Source organism: Eulemur rufifrons, chromosome 18 (genome assembly GCF_041146395.1).
Source record: "Eulemur rufifrons isolate Redbay chromosome 18, OSU_ERuf_1, whole genome shotgun sequence".
Classification (NCBI taxonomy): Eukaryota; Metazoa; Chordata; class Mammalia; order Primates; family Lemuridae; genus Eulemur; species Eulemur rufifrons.
Window position 1 is genome coordinate 49180266 of NC_091000.1, and position 23449 is coordinate 49203714.

The 23449-nt window shown below is 37.3% G+C and overlaps 1 protein-coding gene across 1 annotated transcript in view; it reads left to right on the forward strand.

The window, feature by feature from the left end:
* The first annotated feature begins 13971 nt into the window (after window positions 1-13971).
* The window catches only part of LOC138398697 (cytidine monophosphate-N-acetylneuraminic acid hydroxylase), a 77811-nt gene continuing 68333 nt past the window's right edge, over window positions 13972-23449 (forward strand). Inside the window, exon 1 of the mRNA XM_069493150.1 lies at window positions 13972-14021. Within this exon, the coding sequence (XP_069349251.1) occupies window positions 14011-14021 (11 nt within the window). The 5' untranslated portion in view covers window positions 13972-14010. The remainder of the gene's footprint in view (window positions 14022-23449) is intronic.

Below are 23449 nucleotides of genomic sequence, written 5' to 3' on the forward strand. Positions count from 1 at the left end.
TAACAACAGAATAAATAGCTCCTAGAATTTGTATAGCAAATTATAACCTCAGACTCAGTTTTGCATATTTTTTTTTTTTTTTTTGAGACAGAGTCTCACTTTGTTGCCCAGGCTAGAGTGAGTGCCATGGCGTCAGCCTAGCTCACAGCAACCTCAAACTCCTGAGCTCAAGGGATCCTTCTGTCTCAGCCTCCCGAGTAGCTGGGACTACAGGCATGTGCTACCATGCCCGGCTAATTTTTTCTATATATATTTTTAGCTGTCCATATAATTTCTTTCTATTTTTAGTAGAGATGGGGTCTCGCTCTTGCTCAGGCTGGTCTCGAACTCCTGAGCTCAAACGATCCGCCCACCTCGGCCTCCCAGAATGCTAGGATTACAGGCGTGAGCCACCGCGCCCGGCCAGTTTTGCATATTTTGTTTGTCATCACAGCAGCTCTCTGAGGTAGTTATTGAAATGATCATTTTATATATAAGGACAGTTTTTCCCCAGTTAGAATCAAAGAACTGAAGCTGGAAGGCAGTTGGAGTTGCTGATCTGTTTCATCAATTAACTAATTAAATAATCCACTAATTAATTAAAAAGTTTTTGAGTAAATAAAATGTACTAGACGCTAACATGCTCTAGGGAGTCAAATGTAATCACTCTATTCCAGGCTTCACCTGCTGGTGAGCAAAAAGAGATCACTACTAGTAATAGTGTAGCAATTTTGTAGCACTAATAAATTGGCTATTTTAAACCAAAGTTATAAGTAAGAATTTTTTACACAACCCAAGTAAAACAATGTAAACTAACAAAAACTCATTCTAGAGCCCTATTTATGTATAAATTTACTTTATTCTTTTTAGTTGCAGCAGTGTATTGTACAGAACAATGCACCGGAATGTATTTGCTAATCCCTCTATTAGTGTTACCAATATTTTGTTGCATTGGACATCTTTTTGAACAAGTGCTGAAGTACTTCTTTAGACAACTTATACTAGAATAGAAGTAGAATTGCTGAGTTGAAGGATATTCATATTTAAAATTGCTTATATAGATTACAGGCAATTTCTGACTTATGATGGCTTGACTTATGATTTCCACTTTACAATGGTGTGAAAGTAATACACATTCAGTAGAAACCTTACTTCGAATTTTGAATTTTGATCTTTTCCAGGAATAGTGACATGTGGTATGATACCCTTATGTGAGATATTCAAAGCTTTGTTATAAAATAGGCTCAGAGTACTTTGTGTCTGAACACGTTTAAGCTAGGCTAGGCTAAGCTGTGATGTTTAGTTGCTTAGGTATATTAAATGCAGTTTTGACTTATGATATGTCTCAACTTGCAATAGGTTTATTGGGATGCAACCCCATTGTACGTTGAGGAGCATCTGTATATAGGTACTGTCAAATTGCCTAAAAAAGCTATACTGATTTATATTCCTATGAGTATTATGAGCACACACCTTTTTCAATGTGCTCACTAACACTGAATGTTATTAATCTTTAAAATTCTGTCAGTATGAGGATAGAAAAATAACTCAATCTTATTTTAATTGGTTTGAGGAGAGGACAGAAGAAAAGGTTAGGGAAGACTTTCATTTTGTTTCCTTATATTTAATGGGACACAAATCTGCATGACCTGGGCACCTACAACCATCTTGGGAAAATAGAATCTGCCACTCTCTAATTCCTATAAACTCATTTTAAAAAAATTTCCAAAGCGGAAGATATTTGGTCAAATATTTACCACCAGAAAAATGTACACTAATATGAGATTGGAACCCCTGGGATGAGAGGGAGATAACCCAACTATCTCTCTAACCTAGAGTGTCATTCTAGTCACTATTTAATCACATATACTTCATTTTTTTTTAGGAAGTGAATATCCTAGGAAAAATTATTTTCCTTCATATTTTTTATAACCTCCAAAATTACTGACCCTAAACCTGACTGCACAGAAAGTTAGAATATTCTTCTTAGTGCTTTCTTGGTAGTTAGAAAGATCACCAGGAAGACAAATGGCCAGAAATGTCTTTACTGCATTGTAGGCTGTGACCTCCACATGCAGAACCTGGACACAAAACTTGACTATTTGAATAGGATATCCGTGTTTCTTCCACATGCCACTCATTAAGCGTTTGTCACTATCATATATTCTTCATTAAATGTATCTCTGGAAAGCTGTATGCATTGCTGGGTTTTTTTCCCCTTTTCTCACAATTTTGCATTTAATTTCTAATTCTGGAAGTTATAGTCATAGTTCCACAATATTTACCTCTCTTAAAAATGTTTATCTAAAAATCCATGTTTATGTAAGAAATTAAGGTTTAAGGAGTTTGGAAACTAGAAATGGAACAGGCTTCAAGGAAAGAAGATAATACCCGGTGCCGCCGGTCTTCACAGCATAAACAAGGAGGAGGAGATGAGGAAGATCCCAGGCCTGACAAACACTTCCCTTATGCAGATGCAGACTTCTTGCATCAGATCAGTGATATCTCTCTGCCCCTGAACTTAAACAGAAGAAGAAGAGAAAATAAGAGAATTAACCACAAACTGCTGGTTTCTGGGACAGCAATTTGCAACTTAAACAAAAATCTTTGCACCACGGCGACCAACTTCTCTCATTCCATGGACAACGGCTGAGTCTGTATCTTTACTTTCCTGAAAGTCACTGTGGAGCGGCGCTGGAATGGAGGCAATCCTGGATTGACCACAGCCATGCGGGGAGCTTTGATGGGCTTGCGTGGCACTTTGGACAACACAGGAGCCCAGTGTTACTAAGGAGGATGAGAATGTAATGAATGTGTTTGTTATTCATCATTCAAGCGTATCTCAGTCTTTACGGCTCACAGGAAGAGGACACTAGTGTTTTATTAAGAGGGATATAGATAAGGTAATGTGCTTGATTAATGTTGGCTTGCTTGGAAAATAGTAATAGAAACTCACTTGGCCTTAAATATTTAGTTTTTTCTATCTACAAGTTAGATTTTTTTTTAAGTGTGGTTCAAAATTAAGGATTACTAATTGCATTGATATTAATAGAGCCAAATTCTACTCTTTTCTGATTAATAGCTCCATGGCATATCTTTTTTCTATTCTTTTACTTTCAACCTACCTGTGTCATTGTATTTGAAGTGAATTTCTTCTAGATAGCATATTGTTGGATGATGTTTTTACTTTTATCCCTGCTGCCCATTTCTGTCTTTTAATTGGTATATTTAGACCATTTACATTTAAGAGACTTGTTGATATATTATCGCTTATATCTGCCATGCTATTTTTTGTTTCCTGTTCTTCTGCTTCTCTTTTTTGTACCTTCTTATGGTTGCTTGAACGTGTTTTACTATTCAGTTTTGATTTATTTGTTTGTTTTGTTATGGTTTTTAGTTGTAAGTGGAAAGATCTGGGAGAAATGGAAATTGCCATCTTGGCCCGAACCGGAAATTGTTGAGCAATTTTTTTCTTATTGTGGTAAAATATATATAACATAAACTTTGCCATCTTCACCATTTTTAGGTATATAATCAGTGGCATTAAGTACATTTATAAGGTTTGTAACCATCACTTCTATTTCCAGAAATTCTTCATAATCCCTGTTAAAAAGTAAACAGACACAACAAAATTTTCAAAGAGTTTATTTGAGGAAACAATTTTTCATGAATCAGACAGGTTCAAACAAGCAGCTCAGGAGCTCCATGGAGGAAACATAAGGGAGAGGATTTATAGGATGAACAGAAAGATAAAACAAAGAGAATATTTCCTTGGCTACAGTTGTACACTTGGCTTATTTAGTCTATCCTGTTGGAAAATCCGTAGTTATATAATTATGTTTGTTGGCTACTTTTGATTGGTTGACCTTAAGTTCTGTTTTTCTTTAACATGGGCATTTACACACACACAAAAAAGCTCAAGTTAAAGTTCAGTTTGCAAAGTAAGCAAGGTTTAGGTACAAAGCCTAATTGGTTTAGTCTGCTTAGGGATTCTTCAGGCCTGGTCTCCATTTTAATCTACTTTAATAATCCAAACAGAAACTATGTACCCATTAAGCAATAACTCCCCAATACGTCCTCCCTCCAACCCCTGCTAACTTCTATTCTACTTCCGTCTCTATGAATTTGTGTATTCTAAGTACCTTATGTAAGTGGAATTTTACAATATGTGTTCTTTCGTGTCTGGCTTATTTTACTTAGCGTAATGTTTTAAAATTTCATCCCTTTTTATGGCCGAATAATATTCCAGTATATATATATATATATATATATATATATATGCACCACATTTTGTTTATTCATTCGTATGTTGATGGACACTTGGTTTGTTTCCACCTTTTTTTTTTTTTTTGAGACAGAGTCTCGCTTTGTTGTCCAGGCTAGAGTGAGTGCTGTGGCGTCAGCCTAGCTCACAGCAACCTCAAACTCTTGGGCTTAAGCGATCCTACTGCCTCAGCCTCCTGAGTAGCTGGGACTACAGGCATGCACCACCATGCCCAGCTAATTTTTTCTATATATATTTTTAGTTGGCCAGATAATTTCTTTCTATTTTTAGTAGAGACTGGGTCTTGCTCTTGCTCAGGCTGGTCTTGAACTCCTGACCTCGAGCGATCCACCTGCCTCGGCCTCCCAAGGTGCTACGATTACAGGCATGAGCCACTGCGCCCGGACTGTTTCCACCTTTTGACTATCATGAATAATGCTCCAATGCACAGCAGTGCATAACACAATGTACGTCTTATACATTGGTGTAAAAGTATCTGTTTGAGTCCCTGCTTTCAATTCTTTGGGTTATACACCTAGAAGTGGAATTTCTGGATGATCTTTAGTAATTTTTTATAACACAAGAAATTTTTCAAACATTCTTTGACCGCAAGGAGACTGTCACAAAGGACAGATTAGGGTGATGTTACATAATGCCACAAAACAGAATACCATTTCAAGGAGTTACTCAAGTTCTTCAGTTATCGCTGTTATCAACTCCTAAGATTCTCAGCAGTGCTGGTGGTGAGGGGGAGGTGTCATTGGTGTTAGCAACAGCCAAAGGCTTCTCTTTATACAGGATATACTATTTAATGAATCAGGATCAGAGATTGGAGGAAGGTAAGGGTTTCCAGAAAACCTTCTTTAGGGTATGGTTTGGAGCAGTCTCATTGGAGAATCAAGAATCACAAAGAATTAAGATTCATTGAAATAGAGACCTGGTTTCTATTACCAGATTTGCCACTAGCTAGACAGGCAACTGTAGGAAAGTGACTTAACCTCTTAGGGTCTCAGCTTCCTATATTGTACAACATTAGGGGTAGGGGGCTGAGAGGTGTGGCAGGGTTGGACTGGATAATATAAGGTCCCTTGCAGCTCTGGACATCTACAATTTTAAAAATTTTCTGGATTTCTTCCTTTTTTAAGGTCAAATTCTTGTGTCTTGATTCTTTTAGGTCCAGGCTGTGTTGATTTATGGGGATGAGCTAATTCCAAATGACTCATCCTAGAAGCTATTGTGTATCTATCCTTCACTTAGCTAAACGTATGCAACATAAATTCATCTAATGTAACAGATTTTCTGGCCCACAGCACAGCTCCTTCAGAGCAGGAACTGTACTGTGGGCCCGAATTATTGATATCTTCACATCCTAGATCCTGCTGAATTTAAAACACTCTAGAATGACAATTGTTCTTTTAAGCCTATTCCACCATACTTAGCTGTTCTGTAAATACAGCTGTCCTTTACAAGCATCCGGCTCTTTCTATACACCCTTCCTCTGGTTTTGACTACATTTTCTCTAGAAATTATAGTATTATGGATTCGGAAAATGAATGGCCCTCATTTCCCTGTTACAGATTGGCTTAGCTGTTCCTCTTAGTTATTCTTAATGCATTTCATGTATTCATTCATTCATTAAAAAATATGTACCAAGCTATGTATTGGGACACCACAATGAACAAGTATGGCCCCTGCCTTCAGTCAGTCATGCCTAGGAGTAAAGATTGCCATTGAATAAGTAAGGATAGATGTGCCGAGTGTTAAGAAGAAATGCAGAGAATTCTACAGGTTGTAGGATTATATTGGGATTTAACCAAATTCTTGGGAATCAGAGATTTCTAGATGAAGTGGCATTTAAGTTTAAATCTGAGTAGTGTGCAGGAATAAGCCAGCCACCCATGGGGAGGGAGAACATTTCAAGCAGAGGGAACAGTTGAAATGAGAAAGTCCACAGAATATTAGAAAAACCATAAGACTGCCCTGCTGGCCAGAATGTAGAGAGGGATGGGGAGAGTGATGGGGGCTGGAGGGGTTGGCACAAGTCAGACCGGGATGCACATTATAGGCCATGCTAAGGATTTCAGACTTATCCTCATGGAAGTTGGAAATCATTAAGAATTTAAAGAGGAAAGAGACATGATCAAATCTGACATTTTTAACATCTTGTTTGGCTGTGACGTGGCACGTGGGTTGCTGGTGGGGTTGACAAGAGGAGAGGCAGAAAGGCCAGTCGGGACGTACCTGCTGCGGGTCTGATGAGTATGACATGGGTTTGGACTAGGGCACTGTAGCCACTTCAAGAGGAAGGAGTTTGGTGTTTTGTAGAATTCAGGGCATGAGGGAGGATGAGGAATCAAGAATGGTTCCATGAAGCCCAAAGGGATAGATAGAGTCTTTTAAAAAGGAAAACATTGTCAACCATGCCAAATAGAGCCAAGATGTCCAGGAAGCAGGTGACTGAAACACATTGTTTGAATACCGTGATGTGGAAGATATTGCTGACCTGAGGGAGAACATTTTTGGTGGAATGATGATAAAATCTATATTGAGTGGCTGAGGAATGATTGTAAAGGGGAGCGGGGGAGAGCAAGCAAGAGAGAGATTGAGAGATAACACAACTCTTTCCAGAAGTTTGGCTATGAGACTGAAGAGCAAGCATTATTACTGGAGGGAAATAGTGAATAAAGAAAGAATTATAGTTGTATAGTTTCCAAAATGGGAGAGGCTTGTGCATATTTAACACATTGACTACCACACTAGAAAAGAAAATTTTTCCTTGGGGCCACGGTGTTTTATTATAAAAATAGAATAAAAACTTCAAAAACAAAACAATCCCTTCTAATTTAATGAAAAATTTGTAATTTTTTATTGTTTTCTGTGGGTGAGTTATATGCAACTTGAAAAATAGTTCTCGTGGCTCCCAAGGTGGGGAGACACGTCAGTTACATATGCTTCACGAGGCCTCGGGCTCAAAACCAGTGTGAGTTAAATACAACTCACATGGCAGTTCGTGTGTTAAATGCTAAAGGAAGGAGCAAGCAGAGGGGAGAGATTGAAGAATTAAGAGAGAAAGACAATAGTTTAAGGTTCCTGAGACTGTGGGCTGGAGGAGGATGTCTGGAACCAAGGTGGGGAAATTGATCCCTAGTCATATTTTGCTGACATTTTACTGACATTTTCCAGCTGGATGTCTGTCTCCGTCACTGGTCTGTGAGCTCCTGAAGGTGGGGGATGGTATCTTATTTGATTCTATATCCTTAGCACTTAGTGGAGGACTCAGCACCAATAAACAGGTGCCCTGCAAGTGTTTAGCTGGACTGATGTGTGGTAGGAAGGTCTCTGGAGATGTGTTCCCTTGAAGATGTAGACTAAATGCCTTGCATACTTAGGGAGTTCTGAACCAACCTGTGGTCGGTCTTCTTAACTAGATTTTAAAAATGACTGGCAGCTATGGAATGGCAGGGTCATCTGGCCAGTTGTCAGGCTCGTGACTCTGGCAGTTTATGCCTGATAGGAAGGCCTCTGCTGAAATTAGTCACAGTTGGGATAAAAAGCAAAGTAACCTATAACATGCAAGTCAAGAACTACTACAAAATGAATGAATTCCCTCCCCCTTGGCTTTCTCCTTGGTCTGGAAAGGAAGATGAACCCCACAGCAGCACACCTCAAGAAAGGACCAATGCTCACTCATTTGAGTCCCCTTTTTGTCAGATCCGATGCAGTTCATCTGCACAGGCCATGAACAGAATAACAGACAAAGAGAAGACATGACCTCCAACCTTTCCCCATCCAGTTGCTGTTAAATTTAATACAAATATGAAAATTAACTAATTCAGTGAAACACTTTTGTTACATTAGAATTTTTCTTCTGCACTGGCAAAGGACACCATTTTAAATATTGGCTGGCAAAAAGTATTCTATACTTACTTATTTTCCTGAAATTTCAAAATACTTAAAAAATGTTTGCTAGTGTGAGATTCTTCTAGGAGTGAGAAAATGAGATGGAAATGGCCTTTCAGTGTTTGTAGGAAGGGAAAATGGAAGCAGGTCTAAAAGGTGTTACAGAAGCAAACTAATTTATACTTCCAAGAAAGGAACATGATAAGAATTTATTTGTTGACCAATATGTATTAAACATTTACTGTGTACCTCTGGTCTAGGCTCTTTGCCAGATATGGGCAATAAAAAATAATAACATAGTGCTTGCTTTCCAGAGCTCATAATTTAACACAGTCCTAGACTGAATTCAAGTTTCACTAGTGCTACTTAGGGAGAGAGTCCTCTAGGTTCTAGCAAATAGGGCAAGCACACACATAAAGGCTCACTTACATATGGGTAGAAATAATGATTTTTATTAATCAGTATAATACTTTATAAATCCCGGTGTGGGCTCCTTTGATAAAAGCTAGCTTAGAGAACATGACTTAGGACAGAAGCTTAAGTGGGGTCCTCTACCTCTCCCATCCTGGATTGCTGTTTGGGGACTTACATGTTCCAGTGTGTCTGCAGAGATATGCCTGGGCTTGCAGAGGAGACTCTGAGTCCAACAGTAGACTAAAAAGGAAACCCAGGCCTGCTCCCCTCATTGCTCCCATTCCTGGGTGGAACAGAGAAGTGGAAGATGCCATTCAGCTCCGTGGCCCTGCCCACCCTTGCACTTGACCTCGTGAATGCCAGCGGCTGACCACTCGGGTTAGTTTTCCTTCTCTTCTCGCACAGGCAGAGACGGGGATAAGTGTTTTTCCCTGATACTGACGCGACAGCAGGAAGTTCCAGCCATCCATGAGGCCAGATGGGCTGAAGTTTCTGTCAGGTTTTTTGAGATACACCTGGATCTCTCTAACAAATCCCTCTTTTTACTTGAGGAGGTTTTGATCTCTGGAAACAAATGAGTAAGACAGACAAAGTCTCCGTAGTGAGAGAAGACCTGTGAGTCAAGGAAGCCTGGAAGACAGCAACAGCTAAGGTCAGGCAGAAGAAAAGGAGAAAAAAACAGGACAAAGCAAAAAAAGAGCTCTGGAGACACAGGAGAAAATATGCCTCAGATTTTCAAGTGAGAGTCAAGAAGGAGGTTGCCGCACGCAGTACTCAATGTACTGAGGAATGCCCCCGGTAAGTGCTGACAAAGGCTCTTTGGGATTCACAGCACGGAGGTCACCAATGGCCTTGAAGACAGCAGGTACAGGGGACTGGTGAGGAGCTAGATTGTCTTATGGCGAGGAATAAAGTTAGCAAGTGGAGAGAAGGAATGAGGGTAACTAGGCCAATAAGAACAAAAGAGAAAATAGTCACTAAAGAGGTCATGATCTCAGGGACGTTTTTATTAGGACAGTATTTAGAGGCCCAGAGACAAGGTGTGCTGTGTGGGCGAGAGTATCTACAACCTTCCACCAGAGAAGGCTGGAGAGCCCTTTTGGGAGATGGAACTTTCTGTTATGGGGAGATTCACCAAAGACTTTAAGACTGAGAGTATCAGGATACTGTGGAACTGATTTGTAAGCGCACAGTTGGAAAGTGTGTATTCAAAATCTTCGCAAGTCTGAAAAGGCCTCTATTTTATAGTCACGCTTGAATCATCCTTTGGCTGTAGAATTCTCCCTTGGAATTCTGTAAACATCACTCCATTGTGTTTTCTTGGCATTTAGTTTGCAAATGAAAGGGCGATGCCAGCGGGTTTCTTTGCTCTTGGCTGGTACCTGATTTTTTGGGGGGTGTCTTTTGTGGGTAACAGTGAGGGGAGTAGAGGAATGGTCTGGAAGCTCGTAGGAGGTTTTTTGTCATTTATAGATTTCATCAGATTATTGATAATATATGGCTTTTTTTCAGTATTCCTGCCCAACAGTCTTTAGGTCCTTTAAATATGAAATCTAGATTTTCTTCAGCTGAGAAAAATTTTCTCTTATTACTTCTTTGATCATTCCTTCTTCATTTGTTTTCTTTTCTTTTTGGGGGAGTGGAATTCTTATCATATAGAAATTAGTTATCATATATCATTCTTCCTGTTTCTTAATTTTCTTTTATAATCTCTCTCTCTCTCTCTTTCGGGATATTCCTTAAATTGGTTTTATATTTCACAGATTGTAAGTTTGGTTTTTGGCATATTATTCTGCTACTTAAGGCCTCTACTCTTTTTTTTATTTTGTTTTGGCACTCATGCTTTTATTTTAAAAATCTTTTTGTTCTCTCATTACCCCTTTTCATTTATGCAACATCTTCCTGAAGGTCATGCTGTCTGTGAGATTTAAATATCTAACTCTCAGTCCCATTCCTCATGGAGAATTTATTGCCGCCCCTAACATTGATATTTGTTCTTTTTTAATTCTGAGGAATTTTGTGCTTGGTCCCCTCTAGGTTCTATTTTTTTTTTTTTTTTGGCCTGGATCTCCTGATTGCACCCCTTCTTACAGCCCGTCACGCCCCAGACATGGAACACATCTCTTTCTCCAAATGGTGTTCATAGCATCCACCTCATGTGGGGCTCACTTTGCTGGAGGTCTCATGTGGTGAAGGAGGTGGCATCCCAGCCCTCCAGAGATATCTACCTACTCTTAAAAGTCCTCTATCTGCCCCATCGCCCACCACCTTTCTCAGCAGGGGCCCTCTCCTTCCCTGTTGAGAGGCGCCTCCCTTCTCTGCCTTTCTTATCTTCCTGTTTGCTCTCAGATTGAATTCCCTTTACCTGAATTCTAAAGTTCTCTTCGTTTCTTGGTGTATACTTAAGTCAAAAAAATGTTGCTTGGCCGGATGTAGTGACTCACACCTGTAATCCTAGCACCCTGGGAGGCCGAGGCAGGAGGATTGCTTGAGCTCAGGAGTTTGAGACCAGCCTGAGCAAGAGTGAGACCCCATCTCCACCAAAAAATAGAAAAAAATTAGCCGGGCATGGTGGCATATGTTTGTAGTCCCAGCTACTCTGGAGGCTGAGGCAAGAGGATCACTTGAGCCCAGGGGTTTGAGGTTGTAGTGACCCATGCTGACATCACTGGACTCTAGCTGGCGGACAGAGTGAGACTCTGTCTCAAAAAAACAAAACAAAACAAAAACAAAAAGAAACAAACAAGTGTGGCAACAAGACTTGTTTTCTTCTTAAAGTAATTCAGGTTCCTGCTATTAAAATGACAATCTTTGGGTCTTCATACACTAATTAAAAAGTTTTTTGAAAATTTTTCCTTGTTTACTTTACTAAATCCAGCTTAGGGAGAGATAGCTTTGCCCTGGTTGTTCAGCTTGATATTATTTCTGGTAGTTAATTTGCTTCACATGTCTAACGATTTTCCTATAAGAGAAAATAGACAGCTCTTATTTCTAAACAGAGGTCTCTGTTCCTCAGTATTGGCAAACGATGTGGGTTCCCTCTGCACTTGTGTATGTCAGAGTTTGGTTACTTCTGGTGGTTTCCTGCTTCCTTTTCCAAAGTGAGTCTTATGCAGAATTTATTATACATGTAATAAATATGCAATCTCCAGCTATAAAATATGAACTCCAGGGAGTGCTGTTCTAATACGAATTAACTGTTGCTTCTCTCTCAGATAATTGCACTGCCCTTAGCCAGGAGTAAATAACAGACTCATTACTGTCTGCTCTCCTTTGTGTATCTGATTTGGATTCTCTCTGTGATGCATTTAGTCCTCATACCATACCTTTGGGTACCAGTTCACTTGAGCTTTTCCATATGCTTGCATTAGGCCTGATAAACCAATTGCCAAAATTCTTAGTGATGTAGTATATAATTGGTTGATGTCTAGTTAACTGATTGCACACTAAAGAACTCTGCAAAAATGCCTGGTACAAAAGCCTATGATATTGTAACAGGAACTCTTTTACATTTGTTGCTGGGAATATAAATTTGTACAACTGCTTTAGAAAATTGGTTGACAGTACCTATCAAAGCTAAATGTACATATACTATCTGACCCAGAAATTTCACCCCTGCATATATTCCTAAGATAAATAAGTGCTTACATCCACCAAAAGTTATATGCAAGAACGTTCATGGTATATTTAATCATAATAGCCAACAGCAAGGAACAACCTCAAATATTTAACAATAGGGGAATAGATAAATGAAGGGTAGTATATTTACAAAATGGAATACTATATAAAATGAAAAGGAAAAAAATTACTGCTATGTGTTACAATACAGATAAATCCCACAGTCATATTCTGGGAGAAAGAAGCCTGGCACAAAAGACTATATGACTGCATCTTTCCATTTATATAAATTCAAGAGTAGGCATACCCAACCTGGGGTGACAGAGATTAGAAGAGTGGTAACAATTTAGTGGATATTGACTGGCTAGGAAATTTGCTAGAGTCCTAGAAATGTTCTATATCTTGATGTGGAAGGTAGTTACGTTGGTTATATACTTATGTAAAAAATCACAGAGCAATTCAAGTTTAGTGCACTTTTCTCTATGTAAGTTATACCTCAATTTAAAAAAGTCATGTGATATTTTCTAGAACTAGGGAAGGAGGAATTTGAGAGGCCTTCTTTATTTGGAGAGGAAAAGGAACTTTTGGGGCCAGGCATTACGTATTTACCTTACGTAGAAGTCCTTTTTCCTTTATCCTACTAACAGACATTTCTCTAGAACAGATGTGGTTATAACTCTTGTTATCAAGTTGTTTTCTACACACCATTTTAATAATTGTGGTAAATATAAGTCCAAAGTCACATTCTAAGTGCTCTAGAAACTTACAATCTAGAGAGATAAGACTAACATAAATAAAATATTTAGATAACTTAGTGTTATTTTTTTTTAAGTGCAAATTTTGAGGCACAGAATTCTCCAGGGATTCAGCAGAAAGAGAACTCCTGAGAAATGAAGTGATTGCTTTTAATGAAGGAGGAAGGACTTTAGGTGAGTTTTTGAAATAAATGGGCAGGAAAAAGGCAGCTAGCTCTTTACCCTTCTGCATTTGTTTACAGAACCATAGAAGACCTGCTTGCTAGAGTTGACATAGTGACCAGGAAAAGAAAGCATGCTTGTCAAATGGGGACAAATGAAAAGAGGCATACAGACTTTTCAGAAGATTCAGGTTTGGACTCTAAACTGCCACTGGTCCAAGCCTTCAGGGCTGGGACGACAGAAGTACAGTCAGAGGAATGAAGGGATTGGGAAAGAATGAGGCCAGAACGGAACTGTGTACTGCAATGGGAAATATCCTACGGAGGTCCTTTCTTTTATAATAAAGCAATTATTATTGTTGCATTATAAAGAAAACCAAAGTGTGTGTTTATGACAGGCTGACTCACTTTTAGAAGAGGACACAAGATTGGGAGGTGATATATTAAGTTCTCCTTCATGTTTTTTCCTCTTACACCACATTCATGTGTCTGCAAAACACACACACACACACACACACACACACACAGACCTGTACTCCAGTGCTGATGGGGATTCAGAGTTTATCTAAAGTGCGCTATCCACTCTCTAGGCTCTGTGGGTGGAGCTGGGAGGGAAATAGAAAGGCTGGCAGATGTATGAGGACAACTGAAATTCACATCAGCTGGCTGAGAGTTCATGTCACCAGAATTCTGACTCGCCTGCTGTGCTCTTGCCTGCTGTGCTCTCGTAATTGATTTTGAAAGGTTTCCTGGCTGTAGAGCAAACTCTGATTAAATTTGTTATCAAGCAAATTGAATTGTTCAAGCTGCAGCCATTCTAGAAGTTCTAAACATCATTTAAAAGAAGATTTCAACCTCATTCCATTTCAGCCTTCTCTAAGGAGCTGCTCTTGTGCTGTTTGACCCCTTCTCACCTGGAATGGAACAAAGGTAAGGTTTACATTGTTTTTCTACTAAATTTAGGATCTAGATCTAGGGGTGAAGGGGAGAGTCCCCTTTTTCTCTGAAAGTTCACTGAAAAATCAACTCACAAAGGGCAGATTAATAGGAGAAAAGGCATACAAATCTACTTAATGCATACACACAGAAGCCAAAACACAGAGGAAATGGTCTATTATTATGTCTAGGTTCAAGAAAATATAGACATCTGTGTAGAAATATAATTATTGGACAAAAGGCGTATGATCTAATGCTGATAGACTGAGTGGCGAAACCCAGCAAGGTCTGTCTAGATTCTTCTTGGCCTCTCTGAGCATGCATTCCTTCCTTCTGGGTGTGCGGTAAGATCCTCTTTGGAATGGGGGTCTTATGACCTACAGTCAAACAAAATAGGTCAGATAATTTCTTTATGGCCAGTTTTTACACAGAAAGGCAGAGGGAAAGTTAGAGTAGCCATCAGGTTTTATGGCTGATTTGGGGGAAAGAGGTTCTGGCTTCTATGACCCACCTTGGGGAAGAGGGAGCCTGGTTTTTATGGCCAGCCTTGGGGAAGAGTGGGACTGAGAGGCAGGAGGGCAGGAGGGCAGAGACAATTTTTGCTTCTGAGGCTGCTTCTGAGGCCTTCTCTTGGAGTATTGTTTTCTGAGCCCCAACATATATTTCTGGTAGTTTGTCTTCACTTCCTCTGTAACCAGGTACAAGAACTGAGAGTTCTTGGTGGGGGATCGGGTAGGATACATGATCTTAAAACAATTTTTGAATGTACAGTATTGACCATCTTAGGAACATCTGATTTACAATTCACCAGTTATTTGGGTGTAGACCTTTTGTCTCTCTGCCCTGCTTGCCCTTGACATTCTACCTCCTTGAGTCCTCTCTCTCCAATACCTGACCACTTTACCCACCCCTCACCAGTGACATCTCCTTTTCTGTAGACTTCCCTTATTTTTTCCCTGGCTGCCAGCAGATCTTCTTGTTTTTGGAATTTTCCTACTGTCAATATATTGCTTACTGCTTTGCTCAGGGCTCCAAAAACTTTAGGACCTAGAGAGACCCTAAAGAATATTGGGCCTAAAAGGAGGACTCAGGGTTTGGTCGCAAGGAGTGCTCTGGATTAAGAGGTACACTGAATTCATGGCTCCAAAGTGCAGTCAGTCTTAAAGCTCCTATCAGTAAAATGTTGAGTACTTCATGGGGTAAATAAAATTTTTTGTGGATTGGGTCGGAATTTATTTGCCATTTGCAACTTTTTTCCTATGAGGAAACATCAACTGCAATATAAAAATAAACATTTAGACCGCTACCTACTCATAAATTGGTGGTGCTTTGTGTAGTACATTTAATTTTTAAAATATCACTGTACCATTTTGCTAAATTCTAGCTCTCGGGTAAAACATGAAGCTTTTCTGTGGATATTTTAGGAATGGTGACATACTTAAATTCCACGTTCATAAAAAGGGTGTTGTAAGAAGCACTGTTGGCCACTAATTGTAATGTTTATCTATTCTTTAAACAAATATTTGTTGAAATCCTGTGTGCTAGGCTGTGGGAGTGCCCTGGCAAACTTATGCAAGCATGGTTCCTTCCCTTGTGTGGCTTACAGCTTTCTAGGGGATACAGATATTAATTAATCAACCTCAAAATTAAAAATAAAATCACAAGTTCGAAAGTCATGTGGAAGAAAAGTACATGGTGCCATGAGTCTGTGTCTTAGTGGGATTTGACCTTGTTTGGGGAGTCAGGGAAGACTTCCTAGCAGAGATGATGATTGAACTGAGACCCAGAGGATTAGGAGAGTCAAATCTGTGAAGAGGGATCAAAGAAGAATATTCTGGTTATAGGGATGTACTTTAAAGACGTGAAAGAAAACCAGATGTCCTTAGGAGGAAGAGCATAGTACAAAATAAACGGAGGAGGGATCATCCAGTTTATTATAATTATTATAGTTGAAGGGTACAGGTGACTTTGGATGATTTTTTGCAAATTTCTGTGAATCTACGATTATTTCCATGTAAAATATTTTAAAAAGTTAACGAGAAAGAGAATGAGAAATATGAAATTTACAAAGAAAAAGACACCCTGGAGTAATATCATTTTCTTTAGTATTTTGTCCTCCAAGTGCAGCTTAATTATTACTATCATCATTGTTACTCACGCATAGTGGACGGGAAACACTTCTCTACTAAAAGTAAAGAACCCCTAGAACTTGTCGCTGGAAGATACTCTCCAGAGGCAGTTTGATTGACTTAAAAAGCCAAACTTGTTTCTTGTTTGCAGTAGGACCTTCCTTGATTATAGCTGATTATGGCTTGGTTACCATTGGTTATAGCTGGTTGTAGGAACAGGCTGCTCTCTCCTGATAAGTCAAGCTTTATTTACTATATATATCAGAATAAGTGAAGAGTGCATATATTTTGAAAAACATATTTAAAATTTCAGTTACCCCACTATTTTTATTATATAATGTAACATACATACAGAATAGTTCAAAAAATACAAATGAAGAACACTTGGAAAACAACAACCAGTTAAACTCAGGTCAAAAAACATAATATTACCCACCAGCACCCCAGAAATCTCTCACATGCTGCTTTCTTTTTTTGAAATAGCTTTATGGATATGATTTATATACTATAAAATTCACCTGATTTAAGTGTCATTAAATGGTCTTTAGTATATTTACAGAGTTGTGCAGCTTTCACTACCATCTAATTTTAGAATCTTTCCATCACCCCATAAGGAAACCTTGTGCCCGTAATCATTCATTTTCCATTTCCTGCCCACAACTCTACCCCTGCCCCTGCAACCACTAGCCTACTTTCTGTCTCTATGGATTTGCCTATTATGGATATTTCGTACAAATGAAATTATACAATATGTGGTCTTTTATGTCTGGTTTCTTTCACTCAGCGTACTTTTTCGAGATTCCTCCATGTTATATAATTGCATTTATCAGTAATTCATTTCTTTTCATTATCAAATAGTATTTCATTGTATGGATGTACACATTTTATTTATCTATTAGTTGATGGACATCTAGGTTGTTTGCACTTTTTGGCTGTTATGAATAATAGCCAAATGAGCATTCATATATAGATTTTTGTATGGATATTTGCTTTCAGTTCTTTGGGTGGAGACCTAGGAGTAAAATTGCTGGGTCATACAATACAGAAAGTCTATGTATAACATGTTGAGAATCTGCCAAACTGTTTTCAAAAATCCCACCAACACTAACTACATGATGAGTGCAATGCGCACTGTCTGGGGAATGGACATGCTTGAAGCTCTGACTCGGGGGGATGGGCGGGACATGGGCAATATATATAACCTGAACTTTTGTACCCCCATAATAAGCTGAAATTAAAAAAAAAAAAATCCCACCAACAATGTATGTTGGTTCCTGTTTCTCTACAATCTCACCAACACCTATAATTATCTACATTTTCTTATATAACCATCCTAATGGATGTGAAGTGGCATCTCATGGCAGTACGAGTTTCTGTCATGACTAATGATGGTTAGCTTCTATTCATGTGTATTACTGACCATTTATATATCTTCTTTGGAGAAGTGTCTGCTCAAACTCTTTGACCATTTTTTAATTGGGTTATTTGTTTTCTTGTTACTGAGTTTTGATGTTTTTTATATTTTCTTACAGGTCCTTATAGATATATAATTTGCACATATTTTCTCTCAGCTTGTGTTATGTTCACCTTGATGGTATCATTTGAAGTGGAAATGAATTTTGATAAAGTCAAATTTATCAATTTGGTTTTTTTGCTAGTGATTTTGGTGTTGCATCTACAAAATCAATGCCTGACCCAAGGTCACAAAGATTTATCCCTATTTTTTAAAATATAAATGAGACACAGATGTCCTCTGTGTCTTGGCCCCTAGGTTGTTTATTTCTTTGCAGCAGGTGAGACCCATTAGCTCAAAGGCTGGCAGCACCAACCTTAAAATTGTACACATTGAATTGTTTTAAACATAGCCCCAATAAGCAGAGTTCTAGCCATTTAGAGCCTGCTCTGCATATCCTATGAAACTGCCCAACATTTACTAGCCATAGATAAGATAAGCACCAGTGTTATAAAGACCCCAAACTGCTGCTGCCCTTTGAGTTCTCTGACCCAGAGGCTCCCTGCTGTGCTGTTGAGCGACATCACCCAGATATTAAGCCACCTTTCCTATTTTCTCCCCTGGAAGTTCCCTTGCTCTTCTCCCCTTCCAAATGACGGCCCCCTAAGCCCCTGGACAGTCTTAAGATGTGAAGAGCTTCCTCTTCCTGTATACCTGTTAAAGCAGCACCCTAATATAGCTTGTGTATGTTACTGCCAACTCATGGTCCTATCTTTTTCTTTGATTGATCCAGAAATCCTTGACCTGACTCCCTGCAGTTTTCCTCTTAAAAATTTTTATAGTTTTAGCTATTATATTTAGGACTATGATTCATATTGACTTAAATTTTGTATGTGGTGTGGGGTAGGGTACAATTCATGGTTTTGCATATGGCAATTTAGTTGTACCAGCACAATTTGTTGAAAAGATTATTCTTTCTCCCATTGAATGGTTTTGACACCCTTGTTGAAATCACTGACCATATACACATGGGTTTATTTCTGGACTCTCAATTCTATTCTGTTAATCTATATGTTTATCTTAATGCCAGTACTACACTGTCTTAATTACTGTAATTTTTTATAGTAAGCTTTAAAATTTAAAGTGTAAGTCCAACAACTTTGTTCTTTTTCAAGATTGCATTGACCATTCCAGGCCCTTTGTATGTCCATGTGAATTTTAGGATCACCTTGTCAATATCTGGGATTTAGATAGGAATTGCATTATTAAATCTGTAGATAAATTTGGGGACTATTGCCATCTTAGCAATATTAAGTCTTCTGATCTATGACCATGGGATGTCTTCCTTTTTATTTAGGTGTTTAATTAAAAAATATTTTGTAGTTTTCAGTGTACAAGTTTTGTACTTCTTTTTTTCTATTTATTTCTAAGTGTATTCTTTTTTTAATTACATTCTTGTTTTCTTAATCTGTTTTTTTGATTGTTCATTGCTAGCATATGAAATGCAATTGATTTTTCTATATTGATCTTGTATCTGTAACTTTGCTGAATTTGCCTATTAGCTCTAGAATTTTTTTAGTGAATTTCTTAGGGTTTTATATATACAAGATCATGTTGTCTGCAAATAGTTTTACTCTTCCTTTCCAATCTTGATGAATTTCATTTATTTATTTAGCCTAATTTGCCTGACTAGAACCTTCAGTAAAATGTTGAATAGAAGTGGTAAGAGCAGACATCCTTGTCTTGTTTTTGATTTTAGGGAGAAAGGATCCAGTCTTTTGTCATTAAGTATAATGTTAGTTTTGAGTTTTTCATAGATTTCTTTAATAAAATTGAAGAAATTTTTTTCTACTATTAGTTTGTAATGAATTTTTTTAAATTATGAAAGGGTATTAGATTTGTTTCAAATGTTTTTTTCTGCATATTTTGAATCTATCATGTGGTTTTTACCTCTTATTCTATTAATATGATATATTACATTAATTGATTTTAGATGTTAAATCAATCCTGCATTCCTGAGATAAATCTCACCTGGTCTGGAAGAGTTTATAGAGGATCAATATTAATTCTTCTCTAAATGTTTGGTAGAATTTACCAGAGAAGCCATCTGGGCCTGGATTTTTCTTGTGGAAAGATTTTTAATTACTAATTCAATCTTTTTACCTGTAATAGTTTTATTCATGAGTCCATTTTGGCAATTTTTGTTACTCTAGGAATTTGTCCATTTTACCTAAATTATCTAATTTGTTGGCATATAGTTATATAGTTGTTCATAGTATTCTCTTATAATCCTTTTAATATTTATAGGATTGATGGTAATGTCTTTTCTTTCATTACTGATTTTTGTGATCTGTGTTTTTGCTTTTTATCTTGATCAGCCTACCTCAAGGTTTGTCAATTTTGCTGATCTTTTCAAAGAACCAACTTTTTAAACTGATTTTTCTATTGTTTTTGTTTTTTCTACTTCATTGGTTTCTACTCTATTATTTTCTTCTTTCTACTTGTTTTGGGTTTAGTTTGCTCTTCTTTTTCTAGATCTAAAATTGAAGGCTAGATTATTGATTTAAGATATTTCTTGTTTTCTTATATAGCCATTTAAAGCTATAAATTTGCCTCTATGTCTTGCTTTAGCCATATTCTATGTAATGTGCCCCTTTCTGATTATAACTCTCTTCCCTATTAAAGATATGTACTGCTCTGACTGCTGTAATATTTTTCTCACTTTGTAAAACAGTATACTTTAGTTTGCATGTTGACAAACTTTATTTGAATGGAATGACATTGCGTGAGTGTGTGTGTGTGTGTGTGTGTGTGTGCAGTTTGCTCCTTTTATGCAACATTATGTTTGGATGTTGGTGCGTGTTGCTATAAGTAGTCTTTTTTTTTTTTTTTTTTTTTTTTTTGAGACAGAGTCTTGCTCTGTTGCCTGGGCTAGAGTGCTGTGGGTTCAAGCTCACAGCAACCTCAAACTCCTGGGCTTAAGCAATTCTTCTGCCTCAGCCTCCCAAGTAGCTGGGACTACAGGCATGCGCCACCATGCCCAGCTAATTTTTTTCTATATATATAATTTTAGCTGTCCGGATCATTTCTTTCTATTTTAGTAGAGTCAGGGTCTCACTCTTGCTCAGGCTGGTCTTGAATTCCTGACCTCGAGCGATCCTCCCGCCTCGGCCTCCCAGAGTGCTAGGATTACAGGCGTGAGCCACCACGCCCGGCCTATAAGTAGTCTTAATTGGTTTATTTACATTTCTGTATTATATTTCACAGCATGATATTTCCCTATTATAATGTATAATTTATTCATGTAGTATATAAATATATAATTTATAATTTTATTGTTGATGAACAAGTGGGATTATTTCTGATTTGGGGCCAATATGAATAATACTGTGATGTACATTCTTGTACATATATCTTGAAGAACATATTACACATTTCCCTAGTGTTAAGACTTAGCTAGGAGGACCGCTAGGTCACAGTATATGTGTATTTTCTATTTTACTAGAGATCGCCATGTTGTTTTCCAATGAGATCGAACCACATTGCAGGCCTATTAGTAATGTATGAGAGTTTCCATACTCCCCATCTTCAACACTTGGTATTTTCAGTTGTTTTAATTTTAGTTATTCTGGTAGGTGTAGTGGTATCTCATTGTGATTTTAATTTTCACTTCCCCAATTACCAGGGAGGTTGAGCTCTCTTTACACGTTTATTCACCATTTGGATATTCTGTTTTGTGAAGTGCCTGTTCAAATCTTTTTGCCCATTTTTCTTGTAGGTTGTCTGTCTTTTTATTACTGATTTGTAGAAATTCTTATATATTCTTCACAGAAGTCCTTTGTCATATGTGTGTTGCAAATATTCCATTTGTGTCTTATCTTTAACTCCTTTATGGTGTTTTTGAATGAATATAAATTATTCTTTTAATATAATCTAAAATATCAATAATTTTATTTTTGGGTGGTGCTTTTTGTGTTTTGTTGAAAAAAAAAAATCTATCCTATTCCAAGATCATGAAAATTTTCTCCTAAATAATTTCCAAAATCTTGATTGTTTACCTTTTAAATCTAAGTCTTTACTCTGTCTAGAATTAATTTTTGTCTATGGTATAAGGAAAGAGTCCAACTTATTTTTCCAGAATGAGTTCCCAATTACCCCAGTAACATTTGTGGAAACATTTATCCTTTCCCTACTGATCTACAGTGTAACTTATCAAGTGTTAGTATATATGTGAATTTGTTTCCAGGTCTCTATTTTGTTTTCTTAATTATTTTATCTATCATTGAGCCAATATTGTGCTATCTTAATTATTATAGCTTTATAATAAGTCTTGATATTAATAGGAAAGTCCTCTCCCACCTTGTTCTTCTTCAAGAATGTTTCTTTTTGGCACTTTGCATTTTCTAATAAATTTTAGAATAAGTTTTAAAGCTGTAAACAAAATAAAACAAACAAAAATTCCAGGGATTTGGTTGGGATTATAGTAAATCCATAAATCAATTTGTAGTGAATTGATGTCTTTATAATAGTGAACTTCCAATCTATGAAAATATTATATGCTCCATTTATAGGTATACTTAATGTCTCTCAACAGAGCTTTATAATTTTCTCTGTAGAGATCTTCAAATCTTTTATTAGATTTATTCCTTGATATTTCATATTTTACACTATTTTTAAATGGTATCTTTTAAAAATTCAATTTTCTTATTCTTTATTGCTGGTATGAGAATAAACTGATTTCTCAAACTATTGATTATATATCTAAAAACTCTGCTAAACTCTCAGAGAGTCTTATCATTTAGATGTGGGTGCATTTGGATGTTTTATATATACAACGTATACAATGTAACTATCTTCAAATAACGAAATCTTTTTTTCTTGCTTTCTAATCCTTATGTCTTTGACTTATTTTTCTTACTTTAATTCCCAGAGTAGTTTATTTGGATCTCCTCAGTTTTACCTGATGTCTTTTTCTGTTCCAGGGTCACATCTAAGATACCACATTATATTTAGTCATCATGCCTCCTTAGGCTTCTCTTGGCTATAACAGTTGCTCAAACTTTTCTTGTTTTTCATGACCATGACAGTTTCAAGTATTTTGCAGGGTGGATGCCCCCCTATTGGAATTTGTCTGATTTTTTCCTCATAATTAGACTGGGGTTATGGGTTTTTGGGAGGAAGACCACAGAAGTAAAATGCCATTTTCATTACATCATATCAAAGTTACATACTAACATAATTTATCACTGTTGCTGTTGGTTTGATCACCTGGATGAGGTAGTGTTTATCACATTTCTGTACTATAAAATTACTCCCTTTTCCCTCACTTCCATACTGTATTCTTTGAAAAGAAGTCCCTATGTGCAGCCAACATTTAAGAGGTGAGAATTTATGCTTCTCTTTCTTGAGGGAATAGTATCTACACAAATTATTTGGAATTGTTCTGTTCCAAAACAATTCCCTCACTTATTTGTTTATTCAATCATTTATTTATATTGGTATGATCTCATGAATATTCATTTTATACTTTGGGTTATAATTTAATAGTACTTTATTTTATTGCAAAATGTTCCAGCTTTGGGCATTGGGAGCTCTTTCAATTGACTCCTTTGTCTCTTTGATTTGACATAACCCCATATATCCATAGGGAGTTTGTTTGTTAGCACTTCTTTACTGTCTGTCACTACAAGATGCCTCAGGCTTATCTTGTAAATTTCCTGTCCCAGTCCTGGAATCAACCAGTTCTTGAAGGAGTCCTGGTTCCTTTTATTGGAGAATGATGTTATAAACCAAGATGTGGGTGCTAGGTATGCTTGTTGTTATGGGGTGTTATTACTTCT